Source organism: Elephas maximus, chromosome 13 (assembly GCF_024166365.1).
Source record: "Elephas maximus indicus isolate mEleMax1 chromosome 13, mEleMax1 primary haplotype, whole genome shotgun sequence".
In the NCBI taxonomy this organism is placed as follows: Eukaryota; Metazoa; Chordata; class Mammalia; order Proboscidea; family Elephantidae; genus Elephas; species Elephas maximus.
Window position 1 is genome coordinate 105,121,672 of NC_064831.1, and position 24,109 is coordinate 105,145,780.

A 24,109-nucleotide genomic window follows, 5' to 3' on the forward strand; every position below is an offset into this window, starting at 1 on the left:
TTTAAAACCTCACCACATTGCTTTTAGAATAATATTAAGACAGTTTAACTACTTAAGCCAAGTAATCTAGAACCAAAGAGAAGGGTAAAAAATTTACCCTACAGAAATATATTACTAAGAACCATGCACTTTGAGAGTAGTTCTGTGTAATTTGTAACATTTCAAATAGAAGGCAGACACACTGATGCACACAGGATGTTGCATGGTGTGAATATTAAAGATTCCTGAAAGCACTGCTTTTCAGCATCATGAGCCTGAGTTATCCTCAACGGAACACCTCTGTAAATATGCAACGGAAGAACGAAGTATGCATACATTTAAGAGACAACAGGTAGACAGTAACTTTATCACAACTTATTACAAAAAGTTCTATAAAGAAAGAGCACAACTAAAACGGCTCTCGGAGCTTAGGCGCACAGTCAGGCCAGCATAAGGCATCTGCCCAGCAGCCTGGGTGAGTTGAGACCCACCTGTGCAGGGAGCTTCCCAGTGCTGGTGGGCTTGCTGGTCGACCAGGCAAGGGTGTGTGCTGAACCGCAGGCCACGCGGTTAACCTTCTTACCCTGAAGAGCAGCTACCAACCGTGGCCTCTGGATGGCATTTGTGGTCCCATCGCCCAGTTGTCCCTCGTCATTGTCACCCCACGTATAAACTTCACCTGGATCAAGCAAGTTTAAAACATTGACTCAGTGGTAAAATTCAGTCCACTTGGACCAGCAAATGCACAACAGCCCAGGTCCTCCCATCACAATCACCGTTCACTGCCCTTCGAGTCGGGGTTCAAGGTCAGCTGTCTAAATGTCAACGTTGTGGGTGACCTAGATGTGGACGCACTCTAATCACAACACCCAAAGGTACAGGGTCCTTCCTGGGACTCCTGACAGCCTCTGCCGGCCAAGGCTTCGCGTCTTGTGAGGTGAAATGGAATTCGTCTGTGACCATGTGGTGAAGGTGGCACCTGCCAGGCTTCTCTGCTGCCCGCGCTCCCCTCTGTAATTAGCGAGTATTTCACGGGGAAGCGTCAGACACTAAGCACCTGCCAGGCTTCTCTGCTGCCACGTTCTCCTCTGTAATTAGCGAGTATTTCATGGGGAAGCGTCAGACACTAAGCACCTGCCAGGCTTCTCTGCTGCCGTGTTCCCCTCTGTAATTTGCGAGTATTTCATGGGGAAGCGTCAGACACTACGCACCTGCCAGGCTTCTCTGCTGCTGCGTTCCCCTCTGTAATTAGTGAGTATTTCATGGGGAAGCGTCAGACACTACGCACCTGCCAGGCTTCTCTGCTGCCCGCGTTCCCCTCTGTAATTAGCGAGTATTTCATGGGGAAGCGTCAGACACTACGCACCTGCCAGGCTTCTCTGCTGCCACGTTCCCCTCTGTAATTAGCGAGTATTTCATGGGGAAGCGTCAGACACTACGCACCTGCCAGGCTTCTCTGCTGCCACGTTCCCCTCTGTAATTAGCGAGTATTTCACGGGGAAGCGTCAGATACTAAGCACCTGCCAGGCTTCTCTGCTGCCGCGTTCCCCTCTGTAATTAGTGAGTATTTTATGGGGAAGCGTCAGACATTACGCACCTGCCAGGCTTCTCTGCTGCCACGTTCCCCTCTGTAATTAACGAGTATTTCATGGGGAAGCCTCAGACACTACGCACCTGTCAGGCTTCTCTGCTGCTGCGTTCCCCTCTGTAATTAGCGAGTATTTCATGGGGAAGCGTCAGACACTACGCACCTGCCAGGCTTCTCTGCTGCCCGCGTTCCCCTCTGTAATTAGCGAGTATTTCATGGGGAAGCGTCAGACACTACACACCTGCCAGGCTTCTCTGCTGCCCGCGTTCCCCTCTGTAATTAGCGAGTATTTCACAGGGAAGCGTCAGACACAATTGAAGTACTTCTCTTTTCACTGAACTTCTGGTTTCTTAATCCGTTTGTAACGTGTGGGAATCAGCGGTTTCCTAGCCTGTTCAGTGCGTGATCATCTGTTACCACTATTTACTCTGTATTCTGATGCTCAAATTGTGCCCGATTTGGCTGGTTTTGTCCCATCCTGAGACAGTCCTACCATGTGGTGAACACCTGCTCGGTTTACGGCACAACAAGGCGTTTTAGGCTCATCTTGTACTTTCCCTGCCCCAAGCCTAGAACCAGCCATTTCTCAAAAGCGCTTGAAGTCTTTAGAGAAAAACCGTATTCAGAAGACAAGATCCAGGTGATCTCCCGTCTCTCCTTCTGCTGCATCTCTGACTGACTCTTCTGCCTTCCTTTCCCGCTTCCAAGGATTCATGTGGTAACACTGGGTTCACCCTGATTACCCAGTATAACCTCCCTATTTTACGGTCAGCTAATTAGCAACCTTAATTCCATCTACAAAGTTCTTTTTGCCATTGTGTTGCGGGGAGCAGGGTCAGGCAGGACCACCTCAATTTCGATGATTCTCTAGGAAGACTCATGAAAATCAGCTCATGGTCATACTCACAGCTAGGACTACAGAGAAAGCACACAAAGCAAAATCAGCAAAGGGGAAAGCCCACTGAGGTGAAGTCCAGGGAACACCAGGTACAAGCTTCCAGAGTCTCCTCCCAGTGGAGTCACACAAGACATGGTTAATTCTCCCCCAGCAACAAGCTGTGAAAACTCGTGTGAATTGTCGTCTACTGGGAAGCTCATCAGAGCCTCAGTAGTCAGGGTTGATATTGCAGCTGGCCACAGAGGCAACCGCTGCCTAGCACAGACCAAGATTCTAGACCCCCAGGAGGAAAGCAGGTGTTCAGCATAATCCACATTTTTTACAACACAGGCACTGTGAGCTACTCTGATTAGCGAGGAAGTACAGGAAACCCCCCTGAGATCCAAGTTCCCAGACATCAGCCAGGTGCCACCTTGCAGTAGGCCTCCCTAAGAACAGCAAGCGTAGGTTAATTCTTTTCCGCACAGCCATGTAACATGACATCTTCATGGGTGTGACACCAGGGGTGAGGATCATGGGTGCTCAGACCTTGCTGAATGCAGGTGGAGTCTCAGAAGGTCTCATAAACTCATCATTTTTGCAGTTCCACACACTGTTCCCCAAGCGGTGCTCTCCTACCTTACACGCATGGCTCTGCAACCCTGGGCTCCCCACCTACCGTCCTCCGTGCAGCACACGCAGTGCAGGGAGCCGGTGGCAATGGCAATGACTTTCTTTCCCTGCAGCCCTTGGACCTGCCGAGGTCTTCTAACGTGGTCATCAGATCCATGGCCCAGCCTGTGGTAGTCCCCTTTGCCCCTAAAACACGGAAGAGATGGGGTGCTCAGAATTACGGGCTGCTCTGTGCACCACCACCCTGCCCACTCACCTCATGCAGTCACTGGGCTTCATTACACAAGCCACAGCCTGCCATAAAAGTTGTGTTCCAGGCTACTAAAATGTGGCTAAAGGAACTTCAAACTAACAATCTGTTTCTGGCAGGATTAAACAAATAAAATCCTTCATACCATGTGTAAACCGCTCCCGACTTGGTAAGTGCAACAGAGAACTGGGATCCGCATTCCACTTTGACCACGCCAAGGCCTGTGAGAGAGTCGATCTAGAAGGGGAAAGACTCAGGTAGCTTCAATAGTGACAGATGACGCTGAGAATCCTCCACGGGTCATGTGCCTTCATGCGGTGTGACCCAGCACACATCACTGGAAACGTGGCATTTCATCGTTGAAGGTTTGCAATCATTTCTCTCGAAAACTAGTGGCACTGTTCTCCAGCAGCGCTATGCTTCTACTCATCCTCCTTCTAGCCCTCTCTCAGGGTACAGCAGCCAGGGTCTGGCCTCCAGATGCCCCCTGCCTATTTCTCCAGGTTCACCTGCCCATTCATGGGTGCAGGCCCTTCAAGTCCAGCACCCAGGGTCTCAGTTGGGGCCCACTCCACCCAATCACCATTCTCCTGACACAACACACACACTCGTCACCTCTGTGATGTTTCTCATACTTAATTTGTCCTGTTTTAAGTTTAAATTAACTGAAGCTTAATTAGTTCTCCCCTCCCTGCCCTGCCATGAGCGCATCAGTGATGCCCTCTGTGCCTTCCTGATGCCAACCATCCTGACTTTTGAAGGTGCAATGCCTTTGTATAAAGCCTTCTGTAGCGTAACAGGGTCTATAACAATTTTTAAAATACAGAAACACTTGGTAATCCACTTGTGGCTAAAATAGCATACATCTCCAATGGAAAAAGAGCAAGAGGTGGTAAGAACTAAGGAGGCAGTCCAGAGGAACTTGTTTCCCAGCAGCTGCCAGAAGGGCCACTGCAGGAACCAGGGCGCCGCCTCCTGGCGCAGCCACAGGGAGGCAGGGAGAGACAGCACAATCTGGAGTCAAGTCTTCTCCACCAGGCTTTGGCCCCAGGCAGTGCCCGCCAAAACCACTCGCTGCAGTGATGGACTGTTCTACGCCTGCACTGACCAGCACAGTTGCCATGAGCCATGTGAGCCCACTGAACACTTGAAACACAGCTAGCATGGCCAAGGAACTGAATTTTAGCTTTATTTAATTTTAATTAACTTAAGTAGCCACGTGTGGCCAGCGTCTACCACGCTGGATGGCTCAGCTCTAGGAGGAAAAGCTATGAACGTTCAGGACCAACAGTGCCTAGATGTGTGCCATCTAGTTTTCTTTTCTAGCATTTGCAGTCCTGTAACCCCCAACGAGGAGCCCTGGTGGCGAACACACGTAAGGGCTCGGCTGCTAACTGAAAGGTTAGTGGTTCAAACCCACCTAGCGACTCTGAAGGAGAAAGGCCTGGTGGTCGGCTTCCATAAAGGTTACAGCCAAGAAAACGCTATGGGGCACTTCTACTCTGTTACATGGGGTAGTTATGAATTGGAATTGGCTCAACGACACCTGTAACAACAACAACCCCAACGAGAGCGGGGACTGTGGAGAGAGATCGTGCTTTAGTTTTCTCTCAGGCCATGTACACTCCCAAGTCCATGGTACCACTTAGTGTTCACTTACTGAAGCTACTGAGCAGTAAGGGATTTAAACAAACCAACTAACTTAATCCTCTGAAGAGAGTATGGCTCTCCCCATTTTATAACAACAACAAGCAGTTTGGCATAAGTTAAGAAACTTTCCCAAGTCAAACAGTACAAAGCTGACTGCCAGCCCGGGTCCACCAGATGCCCAGGCAAACTCTCAACTTCCTCCCTCGGCCTCTCACATGATCTCCATAAGACAGTCTCCTCACTAATCCAGCTGTAATCTTGTTAGTAAGTATTGCCACATTCCGTAACTTTGGAACAGGATGTGTGTGTTCCACTGTAAACTGACAAGAGTGATGAACGATTTGTTATTTTTTTCCCCCAAAACAGGTCCACATGCTAAATAAGACCACAGATCACATAAATTCCTCAAGAGAGCACATCACTTAAAGTATCTTAATGCCTACGGGCTCCTCACTCACTTTTTATGCGATCACCCATCACATGCTCTACAAAGAAGGTAAAGATGGAGTTAAGATACTCTAGAAAAGCACGCAGAGAGGGACAGACAACCCAGAGGGGGAGAGGTCCTCTTCCGCACACCTTGGGGGGCATCTAAGACAACACCTGGCACAGTGAGGGGGCAAGGAGATGCTTGTTCGCACGTCACCCAGACCTCAGAGAACTCCAGAAAGGTCCGACCATTCCTGGCCCATCCAGGGAACAGGGTGCTGTGTACACACAAAATACCTTCATTGGCACTTTACAGCCATCGCTGCCTCCTCGGCCGAGCTTGCCATAGTCCCCGTCCCCCCAGGACCAGACAGTGTCATCGTCAGTGAGGCAGAGGGTCTGAGCATCGCCGCTGCCACAGGCAATGTCAACCACGCGGTGGCCCTGCAGGGCTTCCACCTGCAGAGAAGAGGACAGCCTGGTTGTTGACCACAACAGATAGAAGGTGGTGTCTCTAGCTATCAAGGGAAAGACTGTAACATTCTACATTTTTTTTTTTTTTAATGAGGATGCCTGTTTTAAGCCTTTACAAAGAAAACGGGTAACATTTATAATCCTGTAAGACAAAACAGAAAAGGCCTTCATCTAACTGAACTCTAAACTGTCCAAGGCAGGCATCAGCGTCCTCCACCAATCAATCTTACAACATTGTGAAAGCTGGCTTACTCACTCCTTTGACCCAAAATAGAGTGGGCCAAGCTCAATGCCAAGTAATATTTTACTTTTATAAATAAAAGGATGTTTAAAATACTATCCTGTTTAAATGCTACATGGAAATCATTTATTTCCACCAAAAATCAAAACTAATTATGAATAACAAGGCTACGACTATCAACTCTAAACTCAACAGCATCTAAACAGAAAATAAATTATTTATCTTGTTGTTGAGACTACACACAGCAAAACACACACCAATTCAACAGTTTCCACATGTACCATTTAGTGACATTAATTATACTCTTCGAGCTGTTAAACCATTCTCACCCGCCTTTTCTGAGTTGTTCCTCCCTCACTGACGTAAACTCACTGCCCCCAAGGTTCCTATCTTTCAAGCTGCTGCTGTCAGTTTGATCCCACAGATAGTTCTTAAAAGAGCATAAGGCTCAAGGCAAACATTTTTTTGCTAGTTAAGCTAAACTACTGTTTGGTTTCAAGAAGACTTCAGTGGATATTTTGGGTTAAAGGCTTAAAGATGATCTCAGGGCAACACTTTTAGGGATTCATCCAACCTTCATAGCTCCAAGAAGTCTGGAGTCCATGAGCATCTGAAATTCTGTTCTGCATTTCCCCCCTTTTGATCAGGATTCTGCTACAGAACCTTTGATCAAAATGTTCGATAATGGTAGCAGGCCCCATCCAATTCCTCTGGTCTCATGGCAAAGGAGGCAGTTGTTCAAGACAGTAAACAGCCAAACACTCCACGTCCTTCTATTCCTGACGCTCCTTCCCCTGTTGCTCCAGGTGAACAGAGACCATTTGTTGTGCCCTGGGTGCCGTTTACAACCTTTTAAGACCTCAGGCACTATGCAATGAACTGAGGGGTAGAACAGAAGCAGTGAACATGTTATTAGGCCAATTAACTGGGATGTCCCATGAAACTATGACCTGAAGCCTCTACACCAAGGAACCAAATACCATGAAGATTTTGGGTGTATGTAAGTAGCCTCAGCAGCTATTTTTTTTTTTTTTTTTTGGTCATTGCTGTAAATATGTCAATCACACAACTTTTGCCAATTCTACTTTTTACAGGTGTACAATTTATTGACAGTAATTACAATAATCAGCTGTGCAACCCTACCCTTAATCAGCGTGGAATTTCCATCACCATTAACCCCCCTTTGCCCTCCCTCTTGCCCCAACCCTGTCGCCGTCAGTCGATTCGGACTCATATAGTTCTACTTTTAGATTTTTGAGAAACAGCCACACTATCTTCCATTCCCACCAGCAATGGGTAAGGGTTCCAATTTCTCCACATTCTTGCCAACATTTGTTTTTTTCATTTTTTTTTATCTTAGCCATCCTTGTGGGAGTGAAACGGTATCTCGTTGTGGCTTTGATTTGCATCTCTCTGACAGCTATATAACGCTAAGGATCTTTAGTATTTGCTGGCTATTTGATTATCTTTTTTGGTGAAATGTCTATTCAAATCCTTTGCCCATTTTATGACTGGGTTATTTGACTTTCTGTTGTTGTCGAAGTTTTAAATATATTTTGGTTATTAGATTCTTGTTCGATATATGGCTTCCTAAGATATTCTCCCAGTCAGCTGCCTGTCTTTTCACTTTTTGGGTAAAGTCTTTTGATTAACAAAAGTTTTTAATTTTTATGACATCTCACTTATTTTGTCTTTTGCTGTTTGTGCTTTTGTTATTATGTTAGATAATCCACTGTTAACAGAAAATATTTTTAACTTTTTAAACTTCTAACAAAATGACAAGCCCCCCCGCCCCCTCCCCCCAGCATACACACAACCGCTCCAACAGTACAGAGCAGGGTGGCTGCTCCAGCTCTCTGAGCACAGAGCTCTCACTCACCAACTTTGGCTTCAGCTGGTCTTCACTGTCGCTGTGCCCCAAGCGGCCATATCGGCCTTTGCCCCACGTGTAGAGGTCCCCTGCTGCTGTGACGCAGGCACTGTGGGCTCCGCCTGCAGCAACATCGACCACTTCAATTCCTCTCAGAGACTCAATCACACGAGGGCGGTCACATGGACTGCAAAGGAAGGCGCCACATATAACTGAAATACAGCTTTATTTTTTAATAATTTTAAACTTATAAATACCAGGGTTTTGGGTCTGCTGATTTATTTATTCAATGCACACATTTCAATCTACCTCCTCTAAATCAATCGATAAAAATCATTCAGGCCTGAACTCAAAATGCTGTCATTTCCTATCTTATTTTGTACAAGGTGACCTACTGCCAGAGAGCAGACTTTCCCAGTTATAAACCAGGGGTTGAAAAACTACATCTGTGGGTCACATCCAGCCCATGTCCTGTTTCTGAAAGGCCTGTGAGCTAGAACTGGTTTTTACATCTTATAAAGGGTTGGGAAAGAAACAATGCCATGTGTGCAACAGGGGCAGTACACGGACCACAAAGACTGAAAATATTTGCAATTTGGCCCTTTACAGAGAAAGTTTGCCCACCCCTGCAACATTCCATTTAAGACATTTAAACATCTGAATCTCAACTAGCCTACGGCAAGGTGGGCAGTGGTAACAAATTTAACGTGTGTATCTTGGCACCTCCCTACCAGGAAGTGAACCAGGGGAGGAACTGGTTAATGTAAACTGAATGCTAATTCCATGTGACAATGCAGAAGAGTAAAAATCTTCCAAATTTACAAGCTTCGGTATACTGAAGGCAACTTTTCCTATTTATCACTTAAGTTACAACCTTGGGATAGACAAAGATTACTTAGAATACAAAAAGCACACATTGTAAAATATAAATTGACAAACAGAACTTCATCAAAAGTAGAACTGCCTGTTTCTAAATTTTGATTAAGTCATAGCCTGAAACAAATGTATGTAATACATATACCTGACAAAGAGCTTATATCCAGAATAAAGAACTACAAATAATAATAATAATAAAATTATAAAGTAGGCAAAAGATGTTAACAGATGCTTCACAAAAAGAAGACCAAGTAACACATAAAAAAAGAGACATAACGTCATTACTCATCAGGGAGATACAAATTAAAACCATTTTGAAGGTACCACTACACACCCACTGGAATTAAAAAGACTGTCACTAGAAAAGTACCGGTGAAGATGAGGACCATCTTTGACTCAAAAACTGCTGGTGGGAATGTAAAAATTCACTCTGGAAGAGTTTGGCAGTATATTATGATATTCCCAGGAGAAACGAAAACACGTATTCACGCACATGCTCAAAGCAAACTTTATCTGTAACAGATCCCAAAGTGGAAATAACCCAAATATCCAACAACATGTCAATGAATGAAGTGTGGTACATCCACACAATGGAATAGTGTTGTTGTTAGGTGCTGGTGAGTCAATTTCGACTCACAGTGACCCTGTGTGACAGAGCAGAACTGCCCCATAGGGTTTTCTAGGCTGTAATCTCTACTGGAGCAGAACACCAGGTCTTCCTCTCAAAGAGCCACTGGAAGGGTTCAAACCACCAACCTTTCGGTTAGGAGCCGAGCACTTAATGGTTTTGCCACCAGGGCATCTAATGGAATGAATGCTATTTGGCAATAAAAAGGAATGAACTACTGACGCACAGGATGATACAATGAACTCAATATTGTTATGCTGAGTAAAAGCCAGACTCAAAAGAGTACCTACTATGATTCCATTTATATCAAATTCTAAAAAAGACACACCTAAGCTCGAGTGACAGGAAGCAGATCAGTGGTTGCCTAGGACCGGGGTATGTGTGGGGGGGAATGGGCAGACTGACTGCAAAGAGATAAGGGGGTAATGGAAATGGTCTGTCTTCAGTGTGGTGGTGACTGCACCAAGTGGATACATTCGTCAAGACTCACTGAGTTGTACCTCAGAAGGAGTGCATTTTTGGTGCATCATTTTATACCATATGCTGATTAAGAAAAATTACAGTAGTAAACATATATGTATTTGCTATATCATCTCTGGGAGAATGAGATCAGGTTGGCAAGATTTTCACGATCTTTCTCAAAAGCTACCATATATTGTAAAAATTAAATTTTTTAATAAAGTGTAATATACAAACAGAAAAGCAAACAAATTGTACAGTGAACACAACAGTGTAACCACAACCCAGATCAAGACACAGAACACTGCCAGTGCCTTAGAAGTATCACCACATGTTCCTCCAGGCAAAAACCCCAAATGTGATCACTCTTCTGACCTTCGTCACCTCAGATTAAATTCCCTTGCTTTTGAATTTTATACGATATGTACACTACGTACTGTGGTGCCTGGCTTTATTCTCTCAACGTTATGTTCGTTCTTCCATGTTTCCAAGTAGAAAAGTAGTTTATTCATTTTCATTGATGTAAATCTTGTATAAATATACCCATTTTACTTATCCATTCTACTGCTGAATGGTTTTCAACTATTACAAACCATGCTACTACAAAACTCTTACATGTCTCTCGGTGCACAAATGTACACACCTGTGTGGTATGGAACTGCTGAGTCACATGTATGCTGTGTTCAGTTTTACCAGATATCACCAAGTATTTTTATAAAAGGGCTGTTCCGAGTTATATTCCCACCAGTAATGCATGACAGTGTCAGCTGTTATAATGCAATGTTAATGTGTACTTCCTAAATCACCATTAAGGTGAGAGCACCTTTTTATATCCTTTAGCCATCTGGACATGCTTTGTGAATTGTTTGTTCCTGTCTCATATCTACTTTTTTATGGCTTAGTCCATATGACTGAGTCGTGGATGATCTTTATATACGTCAGATGTGGGACCGCTGGTGAATGGGTATCGTTGACTGTCTGCTGCAGTCCATCTGGGCTGCCTATTCAGGAGCTTTGGCCCAGAACATTCCCAGTAATGGAGGCTGGGGACTGAGTCTCTCTCTTCCAGTTTCTTCTTCTCATCGGACATTCCTTGCTTGTTCAGGGTACAGAGTGACTTGTCTGTCCTGCTCACGCACAGGCACCATATGGCATTTTGCCAGCCTGATTTCTTTATCTGCTCACAGTAGGAGGGAATGGGCCCTTCACCTGTGGCACACAAGGGGTGCGTGCGGAACACCTGCCCTGAGTTGACGGCAAAGAGCAACTTACTAAGCCGACCACGGGAACTAGCACTCGCTGCTGAAACTGACCTTGCTTTCGCCCTTCTCTACGTGACTAGAGCACTTCTCTTTTCTGTTTTTTCTTAATGATTTCTTGATGAAAAGAAGTTCTTACTTGAAATGAAATCCAGTTTATTTATTTTATTTCTTTGTGGTTACTGCTTTTTTGACCTGGTTTAAAAACCTCCTCCTACACCAAGGAATGAAGATATTCAATATTAACTTCTAGAAGATTTACTTTTTTAGGTTTCATCTATGATCCATGTAGAATCGAGCCTTTTGTAAATTGTGAGGTAGAAGTCGAGTTTCATTTTTTCCATATCAATATCCCACTTGATCCAGCACTATTTATTGCAAAGTCCATTCTTTCCCCATAGCACATTTTAAGATGACAAATACCCAAAGCACTTGCCAGGGTCAGTAATACTTTTATGAAATATGGCTGTCATATACTGATGATTGACTGGATACAAGGGAACCCTTACCAGCTAGGAGTTGGGTGACTATCACCCCTCAATTTTGAAATTCAGAATCTCAGGTTTACTTTTTAATAGCATTATGGAGATATATTTGACATCCTATGAACTGTGCAAGTTTAAAGCAAACAGTTTGATGAATTTTGACAGATGTATAAATCTGTGAAACCATCACCACACTCAAGATAATGAATATATATAACCAGTTGCCATTAAGTTGGCTCTGACTCCTGGCGAACCCGTGTGTGTCAGGGTAGAACTACACTCCACAGGGTTTTCAAGGCTGACTGTTCGAAAGTAGACTGCCAGGCCTTTCTTCCTTTGTGTGAACTTAAACTGCTAGCCTTTTGGTTAGTAGCTGAGCGTGTTAACCATGTGCACCACCAGGGGACTCCTAATGAACATATCCATCACCTCAAAGTTGCCTCTCGTGTCTGTCATTCCTCTTCCCACTGATTTCCTCCACTCGCACCTGGCAACCACTGGTCTGCATTCTGTTAATGTAAGTTTGTTTGCATTCTCTACAACTTTATATAAATGGAAGCACACGGCTGGCACTATTTTTTGTCTGGTTTCTTTCATTTGCCGTAATTATTTCTGAAATTCATCCATGGTGTTGCATGCAACAATATTTCATTCCTTTTTATTGCTGAGTAGTATGTATCACTGTGTGAATATAAAAATTATTTATCCATTTAAGTGTTGATAGGCATTTGTCTCCAGTTTGGGGACATTATAAAGAAAGCTGCTATTAATATTCACATACCAATCTTTGTATGGACACAAGCTTTCATTTCTCTTGGGTAAATATCTACGAGTACAATGGCTGTGTTGTATGGTATGTATATGTTCAGCTGGAAGCCCTGGTGGTATAGTGGTTAAGGGCTACAGCTGCTAACCAAAGGGTCTGCAGTTCGAATCCACCAGGCGCTCCTTGGGAAGTCTATGGGGCAGTTCTACTCTGTCCTATAGGCTCACTATGAGTCAGAATCGACTCGATGGCACTGGGTTTTTTTGGTGTATGTTCAGCTGTTTAAGAAACTTGAAACTGTTTTCCAAAGTGAATGAGAGCTCTAGTTATTCCACATCTTCGCCAACATTTGGTATGATGATCTTTTTAAGCTTAGACATTGTAATAGGTACTTAGTAATATTTCACTGTGGTTTTAATGTGCAATTCCCTAATGACTAATGGTATTAAGCATTGTTTCATGTGCTTATTGGCTTCCATTCCTTGGCAAAGTATCTATTCAAATCTTCTGCCCATTTTTAAAATGAAGTTGTTTCCTTATTATTACGTTTTGAAAGTTCTTTATGTATTTTGAACATATGACCTTAATCAGATATATGACTGCAAATACGTTGTCCCCCGCCAGGGGCACTTCTTTTCAAACTCATAATGGTGTCTTTCAAAGACCAGAAGTTCTTAATGTTTATGAAGACCAATTTATCCTACTTTTCTTTCATGAGTCATACTTTTGGAGTTGAATCTTAAAAATGTTTACCTAACTTCACAAAGGTTTTCTGCCAGAAGTTTTAGTTTTCACATTTATGTCTATGATTCCTTCGTGTTAATTTCTTGATATAGCTCAAAGTATGAACTGAAACTCATTGTTTTGTCATATGCTTAGCCAATCACTCAGCACCATTCGTTGAAAAGACTATCTTTTCTTCAGTAAACTGCCTTTGCATTTTTATAAATTGTATATTCTAAATTGTGAGGTAGAAGTTGCCCCCCCCCCAATTCCATATTGTCAGTTTTTGTGGGTCTATGTCTGAACTCTCTATTTTGTTTCTACTATGTATTTAACTTTGGAAACCCTGGTGGCGTAGTGGTTAAGAGCTACGGCTGCTAACCAAAAGGTCCACGGTTCAAATCCACCAGGCGCTCCTTGGAAACCATATGGGGCAGTTCTACTCTGTCCTATAGGGTTGCTTTGAGTCAGAATTGACTCGACAGCAATGGGTTAATGGGGTATATATTTAACTTTACACCAACACTACACTGTCTTGATTACTGCAGTGTAAAAATAAGTCTTAAAGTCAAATAATATAATCCTCCAACTTTTGCATTTTAAAAATTGTTTTGCCTATTCTAAATCCTTTGTGTTTCCACATGAATTTTACAATCAGCTTTGTCAATTTACAATTGACAAAAATGCTGCAATTTTGATTGAGAAGGTGTTACATCTATAGATTACTGTGGGGAGAACTGAAAAATTAACAATATTGAGTCTTTTGGATTCACGCATACAGTATTCTTGTTGTCACATGCCACTGAGTCAACTCTAACTCATGGTGCCGTTGCGTGCGTCAGAACACACCACTGCCCAGCCCTGGTGCCGTTGTTGCGTGCATCAGGACACACCACTGCCCAGCCCTGGTGCCGTTGTTGCGTGCATCAGGACACACCACTGCCCAGCCCTGGTGCCGTTGTTGCGTGCGTCAGAGCACACCACTGCCCAGCCCTGGTGCCGTTGTTGCGTGCGTCAGAGCACACCACTGCCCAGCCCTGGTGCCGTTGTTGCGTGCGTCAGAACACACCACTGCCCAGCCCTGCACCACCTCCACGGTCGCTGGTGTGTTTGAGCCCGTTGTGCTGGCTACTGCGTCAACCCACTTGATTTAACTGGGCTTCTACTTTATCAAACATAATGTCTTTTTCTAGTGATTGTCTTTCCTGATACCATGTTCAAAGTTAGCAAGCCGAAGTCTTATTAACCTCACTTCTAAGGAATATTCTCATTGTATTTCTTTTAAGACTGTTTTTTCTTTTGTCAGACCATGGTATATTCAACTCTTCGCCAAGACCACAGTTTAAACACATCAATTCTGCCATCTTCCTTTTACATTATCCAGCTTTCACATGCACATGAGGCAACCAAAAAGATCATGGCTTAGGTCAGACACACCTTAGTCATCAAAACAAATCTTTGCTTTTTAAAGCTTTAAAGAAGTGCTTTACAGCAAATTACCCAATGCAATCGTCATTTGATATCTTAACTGCTCTTCTGTGGAAGGTGATCAGTGATCCAAGTAGAATAAAATCATTGACAACTTTAGTATATTCCTCCATAATTTTAGATTTTTAAAAACTTCTCTCAGTAATACTTTGTTTTCTGCCTATAGGTCATGGACAATTTTGTCATATTTATCCTTAGTATTTCTTTATTGGGGGGGAGATAGTGTAAATTTTTTTTTTAATTTCAATTTCTGATTGTACATGTGTTATGCATAAAGACATACAATCAACTTTTATTTTCTACCTTGCAACCCTACCAACTTCACATTAGTTCTAGCACCTTTTTTGTAGATATTACCAAATTTTCGACATAAACAATTATATCTTCTGTGAATACAGAGATCCTCGGTGGCACAGTGGTTAAAATGCTTCGTTGCTAACCTAAAGGTTGGTGGCTCGAATCTACCAGCCGCTCTGCAGGAGAAAGACGTGGCAGTCTGCTCCTGTAAAGACTTACAGCCTTGGAAACCCCATGGGGCAGTTCTACTCTGTCATATAGGGTCGCTGGGAGTTGGAATCGACTTGACAGCAGTGGGTTTGAAGAATTAGATAGTTTTAATTCTCTTTCCAATCTGGATGCTACTTCTTTTTATTACCATACTGTATTTGCTAAATCTACAAATTACAATGTTAAATAGAAGTGGGGATAGCGGACATCCTTATCTTGTTCCTGAACTTAGGGTGAAAGCACTCAGTCTTTCGCCATTAAGTAACATGTTAGTTCTAGGTTTTACAGAGATGCCCTTTACCTGGTTGAAGAAGTTACCTCACTCCCAAACTGCTGAGTTTTTATCAGAAATGCTGGAGTTTCCCAAATGCTTCCCCACCCGCTTCATTTACTGAGATGATCATATGGTTCTTTTTTACACTGGTTGATTTTCTAATGTTAAACTAAACTTGAAATTTCTGGTATTATCCTTCTACATATTGTTAGATTCAGATCCGCTAAAACTTTAAGAATTTTTACATCTATATTCACAAAGGATACTGGTCTGCAGTTTCCTAACATGTCTTGGTCTGGTTATAAGAATAAAGCTGGCCTCATAGGATGAATTGGCTTCCCAACTCTTGTTCTACTCCTTTCTCTTCAATTTCTGAAGTAGTCTGTGAAGAACTGGTATCATTTCTTTCTTAAACGTTTCGAAGAAATCACAAGTCATCTGGGACTGCGGATTTCTTTGTGGGAAATTCAATTTCTTAAACAGGTATATGGCTATTCAGGTCTTTTGAGGAATTATGCCTATTTTATCTAAAAAGTTGAATTTGTGGGCATAAAGCTGTACATTATTCCTCTTTATCTTTGTATGCACTTTGTAGTGATATCACCTATCATTCCTGATAATGCTATTATTTATATCTTCTCTTTCTTATCAGTCTAGATAAAGGTTTATCAATTTTATTGACCTTCTCAAAGAAAAGCTTTTGTTGTCTGATTTTCTCTAGTGTTTTTCAGTGTCCTATTTCATGAATTTCTGTTCCAATCTTATTTCCTTTCTTCTGCTTACTTTGGTTTGCATTTATTTGTCCTTCTAATTCTGCCTTCTTAGGTGGAAACTGAGATCAATTTTCAAAACAGGCATTTTTCTTTTTAAAAATAGGCATTTCACACTGTAAATTTCCCTCTCAGCATTGCTTTTGCTGGATCCCACACATTTGGATATACTATGTTTTCATTTTCACTCAGTTCACAATCACTTTTAACTCACCTTCTGATTTCTTCTTTGAGCCACAGATTATCCAGAAGTGTGTTATTTACTTTCCAAATATTTGGAGGGTCTTTTTGTTATTGATTTCTAATTTAATTCCACCATGGTGGGAGGATACGCTTTGTATAACCTGAATCCATTTCATTTACTGAGATTTGTTTTATGGCCCAAATTTATGGTCTAACTTGAGTAATTCACACATAACTGAAACAAATGTGCTTTTGTTGAGTGTTCAATAAATGTCAAGGCCAAGTAGTTCAGATCTTCCATCCTATTACAAATTTTATATCTAATTGTTTTATCAATTAGTGAAGGAAGTATGTTGAACTCTATTAATTGTGAACTTGTCTTTTTCTCACTGCAATTTTATCATATTTTTATTGTGTATATTTTGAAGGTCTATTACTAAGCGTGTAAATGTTTAGGATTGTTATGCCCTCTTGATGAACTGACCCCTTCATCTCTGTCAGAATTCTTTGATAAGAAATTTTTGTATGATATTAATATAAAAACTAAAAAACCCAATGCCGTCCAGTCAATTCCTAGGTATACCCATTTCTTTTGATTAGTTTTGGCATGGTCTGTATTTCTTCATCCTTTTACTTTTAAATTATTCATGTCTTTATACATAAAATGGGTTCCTTATAAAGAGCATAATGTTGAATCTTGCTCTTACATCTATTCTGACAACCTCTGACTTTTAATTGGGGCACTTGGATCATTTACATTTGACATAATAATTAATATATTTAGGTTTAAATCTATTATCATGCTACTATTTTCTATTTGTCCCAACTCTTCTTTGTTCCCTTTTTCCTATTTTCTTTCTTTTGGATTAACTGAGAATGTTTTATGACTCCATTTTAACTCCTTTGTTGGCTTTATCAGATAAAATTCTTTCTGGTGTTATTTTAATGACTGCCTGAGGGGTCCTGGTGGCACAGTGGTTAAGAGCTACTGCTGCTAACCAAAGGTCGCAGTTTGAATCCACCAGCAGCTCCCTGGAAACCCTATGGGGCAGCAGTTCTACTCTGTCCTATAGGGTCACGTTGAGTTGGAATTGACTCGATGGCAGTGGGTTTGTTTTTTTGGGTTAGGGGTTTTAGAATGTATCTTTAACTTACCACAATTTACAATGAAGTAATATCATACTACATCCTGAACAGTTCAAGAACATCAAATTGACAATAGGTTTATCTAATAAATCTAGTATTTAAAAAATAAAAATAAAAAAACCAAACCAGTGCCGTCAAGTTGATTCCGACTCATAGCAGTATTTGGTACATAGTAAATGACCTCATTTCTGCAACAGTTTCCACTGATTGATTTTTCTCCGAATTACTGTATTTTCCTGCTTTTTTGCATGGCTGGTAATTTTTTATTGAATGCACAACACTGTTTACCTTGCTGAGGATTTGATATACAGTAAAACCTGTAAAAGCTGGAACTTGTTTGAGGTGGAAATCTGTCAGAGAAGGAAAACTCCGGTATTTTCCACAAATAGAAACTGATAGAAAAGTGGTGGGACTGCACTCCGTCAAAGGTGGAAAACTTGTCAGACCCAGAAAAACAAGGCAGCCCATCCCATTCCAGCTCTCACAGGTTTCACTGTATCTGTATTCCTAAAAGTATTTTTGAGCTTTGGTCTGACACATGGCTAAGTTACTTGTGAACAATTTAATTATTTTGGGTGCATTTTTCTCTACTACTGGGCAACATCATTCTTAGTACTCTGAGATTTTCGACTCTAGCATTTCAGAACAGACTCTTTCCACTGCCCTGTGAGTGCTAGGGACCAAACCCAAAAAACCAAACCCAGTACCGCTGAGTCGATTCCGACTCATAGCGACCCTACAGGACAAAGTAGAACTGCCCCACAGAGTTTCCAAGGAGCGCCTGGCGGATTCGAACTGCTGACCCTTTGGTTAGCAGCTGTAGCACTTAACTACTACGCCACCAGGGTTTCCTAAATATATACATATACACACACACATACACATATATGAGGACTGAGCTTTCCTTTTGTTGTGGAAATACCTAAATTGCTAGGGACAGTTCCTTCTAATCCTTTTGGGTGGTTTGTTCCTTAGATTCAGATAGTCTCCTCACACACATGTGATGGTCAGTACTCGACTAGAAGAGGCTCTTTGTACAGCTCTCTCCCCAGTGGTAATTTTGTTCTGTGTACCCTAGCCTTCTTGGCCATCTTGGACTTCCAGTTCTGTCTCCTGTACTAAGAGAATCTGGCAGGGTCTGCCTGTATTTCCTCTTCCTGTGTCATGGCCTGGAAACTTTCTTCAGGGACTACATTGGGGCAATTTTTAGGACTTATCTTCTATGTTTCCCATTTCTCAAGGATCACTGTCTTCTGTTGTCTGATGTCCTATGTTTTTAGGGCCATTGTTCCATAGTTTTTTTTTTTTTTCAGTTATTCGGACAGGAGAATCCCTGTTACTCCAACCTGGCTGGTAACTGCCATTAAATTTTAATTTTTAAAAACTAGCGGGTTGGTTAAAAAAAAGAAAAAACTTTGTTTTAAAAAACTGTTCTGTGTCTCTCTCCCCTTACCTCTGCCATTTCTCCGTATTCACAGTTTCAGTACCATACATGCTACACAAAATACCAAATGTGATTCAGTGGATGAACTGGGGGTAATAAAAGTGCCCTTAGAGGAAAAAGACAGGGAAGTTTACTGTATTTAGTGCTTGTGAATCAAAAATTCAGAAATGATACATGTATTTTTCCCAATAGAGGGGTCATACAGATAAGCCTACATATTGGAACAGGAGCTTATTTCTGTCAATGAGTCATTAATACTAATTTATTTAAGTAGGGCATTGTAAATGTTGCTGTGAAAAATTAAGTGCCATTGCACTATACACCAGCATTAAAACAAACATACACAAAGGAAAAAACATTTAAAATGATGTTTTCACATAATACCTTCTGTTGCCATGCCCCAACTTCCCATCCTCTGCTTCGCCCCAAGAGTAAACTTCTCCTTCTGAAGAGAGGGCAAGGCAGTGTTTTCCTCCTGAGTTCACAGCTACTTTCTTAATAAACACATGCTGAACGGATTCAAGCAGCGTCGGGGTGGATACAGACTCTGTTCCTCCAATTCCTAGTCTGCCCCCTGCACCATAACCAGTGGCATACAGCTAAGACAAGAAAAAGTAATACGAACATCAGATTTTTATCTAAATATGCCTGTGCTCAGTATTTAAGAAACCTAATCAATGCTCCAGACATTTTATCATAGAAAAATAAAATTTAATGTTAAAAACCACAGGAATGTTTAAGGCCTTAGACACGCTTTATCAAAGCTCTAAAAATGAAAGAAAACCGTGACTATCAGAACTCTCAAATTCATGTTTTCTGAGAACAAGGTCTATTCTCTGAAAAAACATTCTTTTTTACTAGAGTACCACCTACGATTAATATAAAAAAAATTTCGTTATCCATATTATATGTGAACCCCTGGCAGTTAATTCTCCCACAGAGCCACAACCATAAACTACAAATATATTTTAACATTTCAAGGCAACACACAAGTCACGAAGTAGAACACACTAGTTTCTTTTCAAGCTAACTCGATGATTGTTTTGGACCACAAAATATCTTTATTAACTTTTTAAAAAGCAGATCAGACTGCTATTTCCAAAACCATGGCAAACTACATACCCATTTCTAATAATACGGCAAACACCCCTCCTGATAAATATTAAGGTGTTATTTTTGCTCTTGTAAACATTTTTCGAATGCATTTCTGCACTGACACAGTAGTAGGACGCAAGCGCTAAAGCAGAAATTGAAACCAATACTCAGGCGGATCAATGAGCCTGAAAAGCCAGCTTCTACTCGGAAGGTTGGTAAGATGCTGAGCAGGGTACACAGGATCAGTGGCCAGGCCTCAAAAGACACTCCGTGTATGAAGGTGAAGCTTCAAAGGCCACGCTTCAGTGGAAATGTGAATGAAAAATAAGAATAAAGCAACAGAGAAAGCTGTCGTTCCCAATCTTAGCACTGAATGCAAGGGGGAAAATCTCCCCCGAGATATCATAACCACAAAAACGGATCCTCGTTTTGGTTTTTGGTCTGAACTGCTACCTATAGTCTAAAATTCTCAAGTAGAGAATTTAATTTACAATGTCTTAGGTTGGTAGTATCAGGTATATAAATTCTCCTTGGATGAGTAATTTCAAACTAGGCCTCGAAGAATTTCTACAAAAAATTTTCCAAGGAAATGATCAGCTAATAATTTTTTAGAAAATCACATCACACAAAAGAAGGCAACGTAAGTGAAAGCCAACAGCAAAATAGGCTATTATTGTGTTTAAAGAAGTAAAAGCTTGAAAGTATGCCCAAGGAATAAGAGATTATAAAAATTAAATAGAAATTTAAAAGGGTAAGAACTGAAGTTAAAAACTCAGAATGTATTAAATAAAACATAATACACAGTTAAGAGAAAATTAGTGACTAGAAGATCAATCTTAAGGAAGTATCCAGAATCTAGCAGAGAAAGACAAAGGCAAGAGGAAACAGGAGAGAAGGCTGAGAAGATACAAAGGACAGATCTCACTATAACATAACTAATCACAGTTCCACATAGAGAACACACAGAGAACACGGGAAAAGCGACATTTGAAAAAAAGTAATGTTGGGAAATTTACCAGAATTGTTGAATCACCAATTCTCAGAGCTAGGAACCCCACCACCACCAACCACCCCCTCCTTGGCCAAAAAAAATAAATAAATAAACGAGCACCTAAATATAGTGAAACTGTAAATCACACACACACAAAAATAATGAAATCTCAAAAGCAGTCACAGCAAAAAGATTTATCACCTTCATGGATAAAAATTAGTCTGACTACTGACATCCTATTACCAAACCAAACCAAACTCAGTGCCGTCAAGTCCATTCTGACTCATAGCAACCCTATAGGACAGGGCAGAACTGCCCCATAGAGTTTCCAAGGAGCACCTGGCGGATTCCAACTGCTGACCCTTTGGTTAGCAGCTGTAGCACTTAACCACTACCCCACCGGGGTTTCCAACATCCTGTTAGCCAACAATGAATGCCAAAAAAAGAAGAAAAACTTCAACAGGTTGAAAATAACGGTCAACTGAAATTTTTATGCTGTAGACCAGGGGCTGGTGAGTTACAGCTGATGGGTCCAATCTGGCTCACCATCTACTTTTGTAAATAAATTTTTATTTAAACACAGACACATCCACTTGCTTACATATTGTCAACAGCTGTCTCTGTGCAACAATAGCAGAGTAGCTGTGATGGACCACATGGCTTGAAAAGCTGAAAACATTTACTATCTTACATTTTACAAAAAAGCTTCCTCACCCCTGACCTAAAAAAAGAACAATATAAAGATATGTTCAAATACACAAACAGAGACAGAGAATTAACCAACGCACCCACTGCCATCGAGGCAATTTTGACTCATAGCAAGCCCATAGGGCAGAACCGCACCACACGGTTTCCAAGGTTGTAAATCTTTACGGAAGCAGACTGTCGCATCTTTTTCTCACAGAGCAGCTGCTGGGTTCCAACCACTGACCCTGTGGTTAGCAGTCGAGCACTTCAACCACTGCACCACCCTAATTCATCAACAAAGGACCCTAATTACAGATGTAATTAGCCACAGATTCCATTCTTTTCTCCTATTCCTGACTCTCCTCCTTCCTCTGTTGCTCCAGGTGAATGGAGACCAATTATTGTGCCTTGGATGGCGGCTTGCAAGCCAGACACTGCAGAACAAACTAGGAGGTAGAAAGAAGCACTAAGCACGTTATTAGGCCAATTAACTGGAATACCCCGTGAAACTATGACCTAAACCTCCAAACCAAGGAACCAAATCCTATGAGATATTTGGTTGTATGTAGGCAGCCTCAGAAGCTACTTTCTTGCCGTTGTTGTAAATATATCACATAACTCTTGCCATTTCAACTTTTTAAGGTGTACAACTTACTGACAAGAATTATATTAATCAGCTATGCAACCCTACCCTTAATCAATGCAATTTTTCCATCAACCTAAACCAAAACTCAGCGTTCCGTAAGTTCCCTGCTCTCCCCCACCCTCCTATCCCTGTCAACCACTAATAAACTTGGTCTCTACACATTTGCTTGTGCTTATCTTTTTATATAAGTGAAGTCATACAATATTTGTCCTTCTGTGACTAACTTGTTTTACTGCCTCCTTTGCCGTGAGACCAGAAGAACTAGACGGCGCCTGGCTACCATTACTGAGCACCCTGATCAAAGACCCTATAAAGAATCCTGATCCAAAGAGGGAAACTGCAGAACAGAATTCCTACTTCCCATGAAATCCAGACTTTCTGGAGCCATGAAGGCTGGATGAACCTTCAAAACCATTGCCAAAATAATCTTTAAACCTTAAACCAAAAATATGTCTTTAAGTCTTCTTAAAAAGCAAACAATAGCTTAACTAATAAAGAACGTCTGCGTTGAGCATCGTGCTCTTTTAAGAACTACTTACATGGAATCTAACTGACAACAGCAACTCAGAAGATTATTTAGGAAACTTAGGGGGCAGTGAGTTTACGTTAATGGCAGGGGAATGATTCAGAAAAGGAGGGTGAGAATCGTTGCACAACTTGACAAACATAATTGATGTCACTGAACTGTACATGGAGAAATTGTTGAATTGGTGTATGTTCTCCTGTGTACACTCTTAAGAGGCAGAAATACTAATTAACTTTAAATATTAAGCATGCATGTCAATATAATCAGGGTAACAAGACACAAAATCATCGAGAGAGTACACTTCAACCTTTTTTATGAGGCTAGCACAACCCGGACACCTGAGGTGGCCAGATTCTAACATGGTTCCCAGTGATCCCTGCTTCCAGGTATCCACGCCCCCATGTAATCCCCTCTCCCCGAATATGGGCTGGACCTGGGGACTTGCTTCTAATGAATGGAATATGGCAACAGGGATGGACGACCACTCTGTGTTTAGGTTACAAGAGACTGTGACCTCCGTCTTGCTAACACTCTCTTGCCCTCTCACTTGCTCACTCTTATGAAACTAGCTGCCATGTTTTGAGATGCTCTGTGGATACCTAGCAAAGAGCTGCGAGTAGTCTCGAGAGCTTAGTTCATGAGGAACTGAGGCCTCAACCCAACAGCTACAACTACCACATGAGCAAGCTGGGAATGGAACGCTGCCAATGTAGCCCTGAGATGACTGCAGCCTTATAAGAGTCTGAGCTGAAGGACCCAGCTAATCTGTACGTAAAGTCCTGACCAGAGAAACTGTGATAATAAATGTGTATTGTTTTAAGTTTTTAATATAAACAGATGACTAATATAGTACCAAACCCAGAAAAGGGGTAAGACAGAAAGAATATTACATGATGATCTCACTCACGTCCCCAAATTTCAAACAAAGTATTAGCAAACGCAGACCAAAAATATGTAAAACTCATCTTGACCAGGCTGGGTTTATTCCAAGAATGGAAAGTTGTTTAATAAGATTAATTAATCCAATTCACTATATTTATCCATTAAAGGAGAAAATGTTGAAAAGAGTATTTCAAAAATCAAAGAAGAGTGAGAAAAGTCAACATCCATTCATGAAAAGAAACAGAGATAACTTCCCTTATCTGACAAAGAGCATGTGCCAAAA

The 24,109-nt window shown here is 41.7% G+C and overlaps 1 protein-coding gene across 5 annotated transcripts in view; it reads right to left on the bottom strand.

Annotated features, from left to right (window-relative positions):
* Positions 1-24,109, bottom strand: part of HERC2 (HECT and RLD domain containing E3 ubiquitin protein ligase 2) — a 316,687-nt gene that overhangs the window by 21,262 nt on the left and 271,316 nt on the right. For all 5 annotated transcript variants that reach the window (XM_049906042.1, XM_049906045.1, XM_049906044.1 and 2 more), the window contains exons 80-85: positions 19,384-19,598; positions 8,001-8,178; positions 5,704-5,865; positions 3,473-3,564; positions 3,124-3,263; positions 471-658 (exon numbers count right to left, since the gene is read on the bottom strand). In XM_049906042.1, coding sequence (XP_049761999.1) covers positions 471-658; positions 3,124-3,263; positions 3,473-3,564; positions 5,704-5,865; positions 8,001-8,178; positions 19,384-19,598 — 975 coding nt within the window. The remainder of the gene's footprint in view (positions 1-470; positions 659-3,123; positions 3,264-3,472; positions 3,565-5,703; positions 5,866-8,000; positions 8,179-19,383; positions 19,599-24,109) is intronic.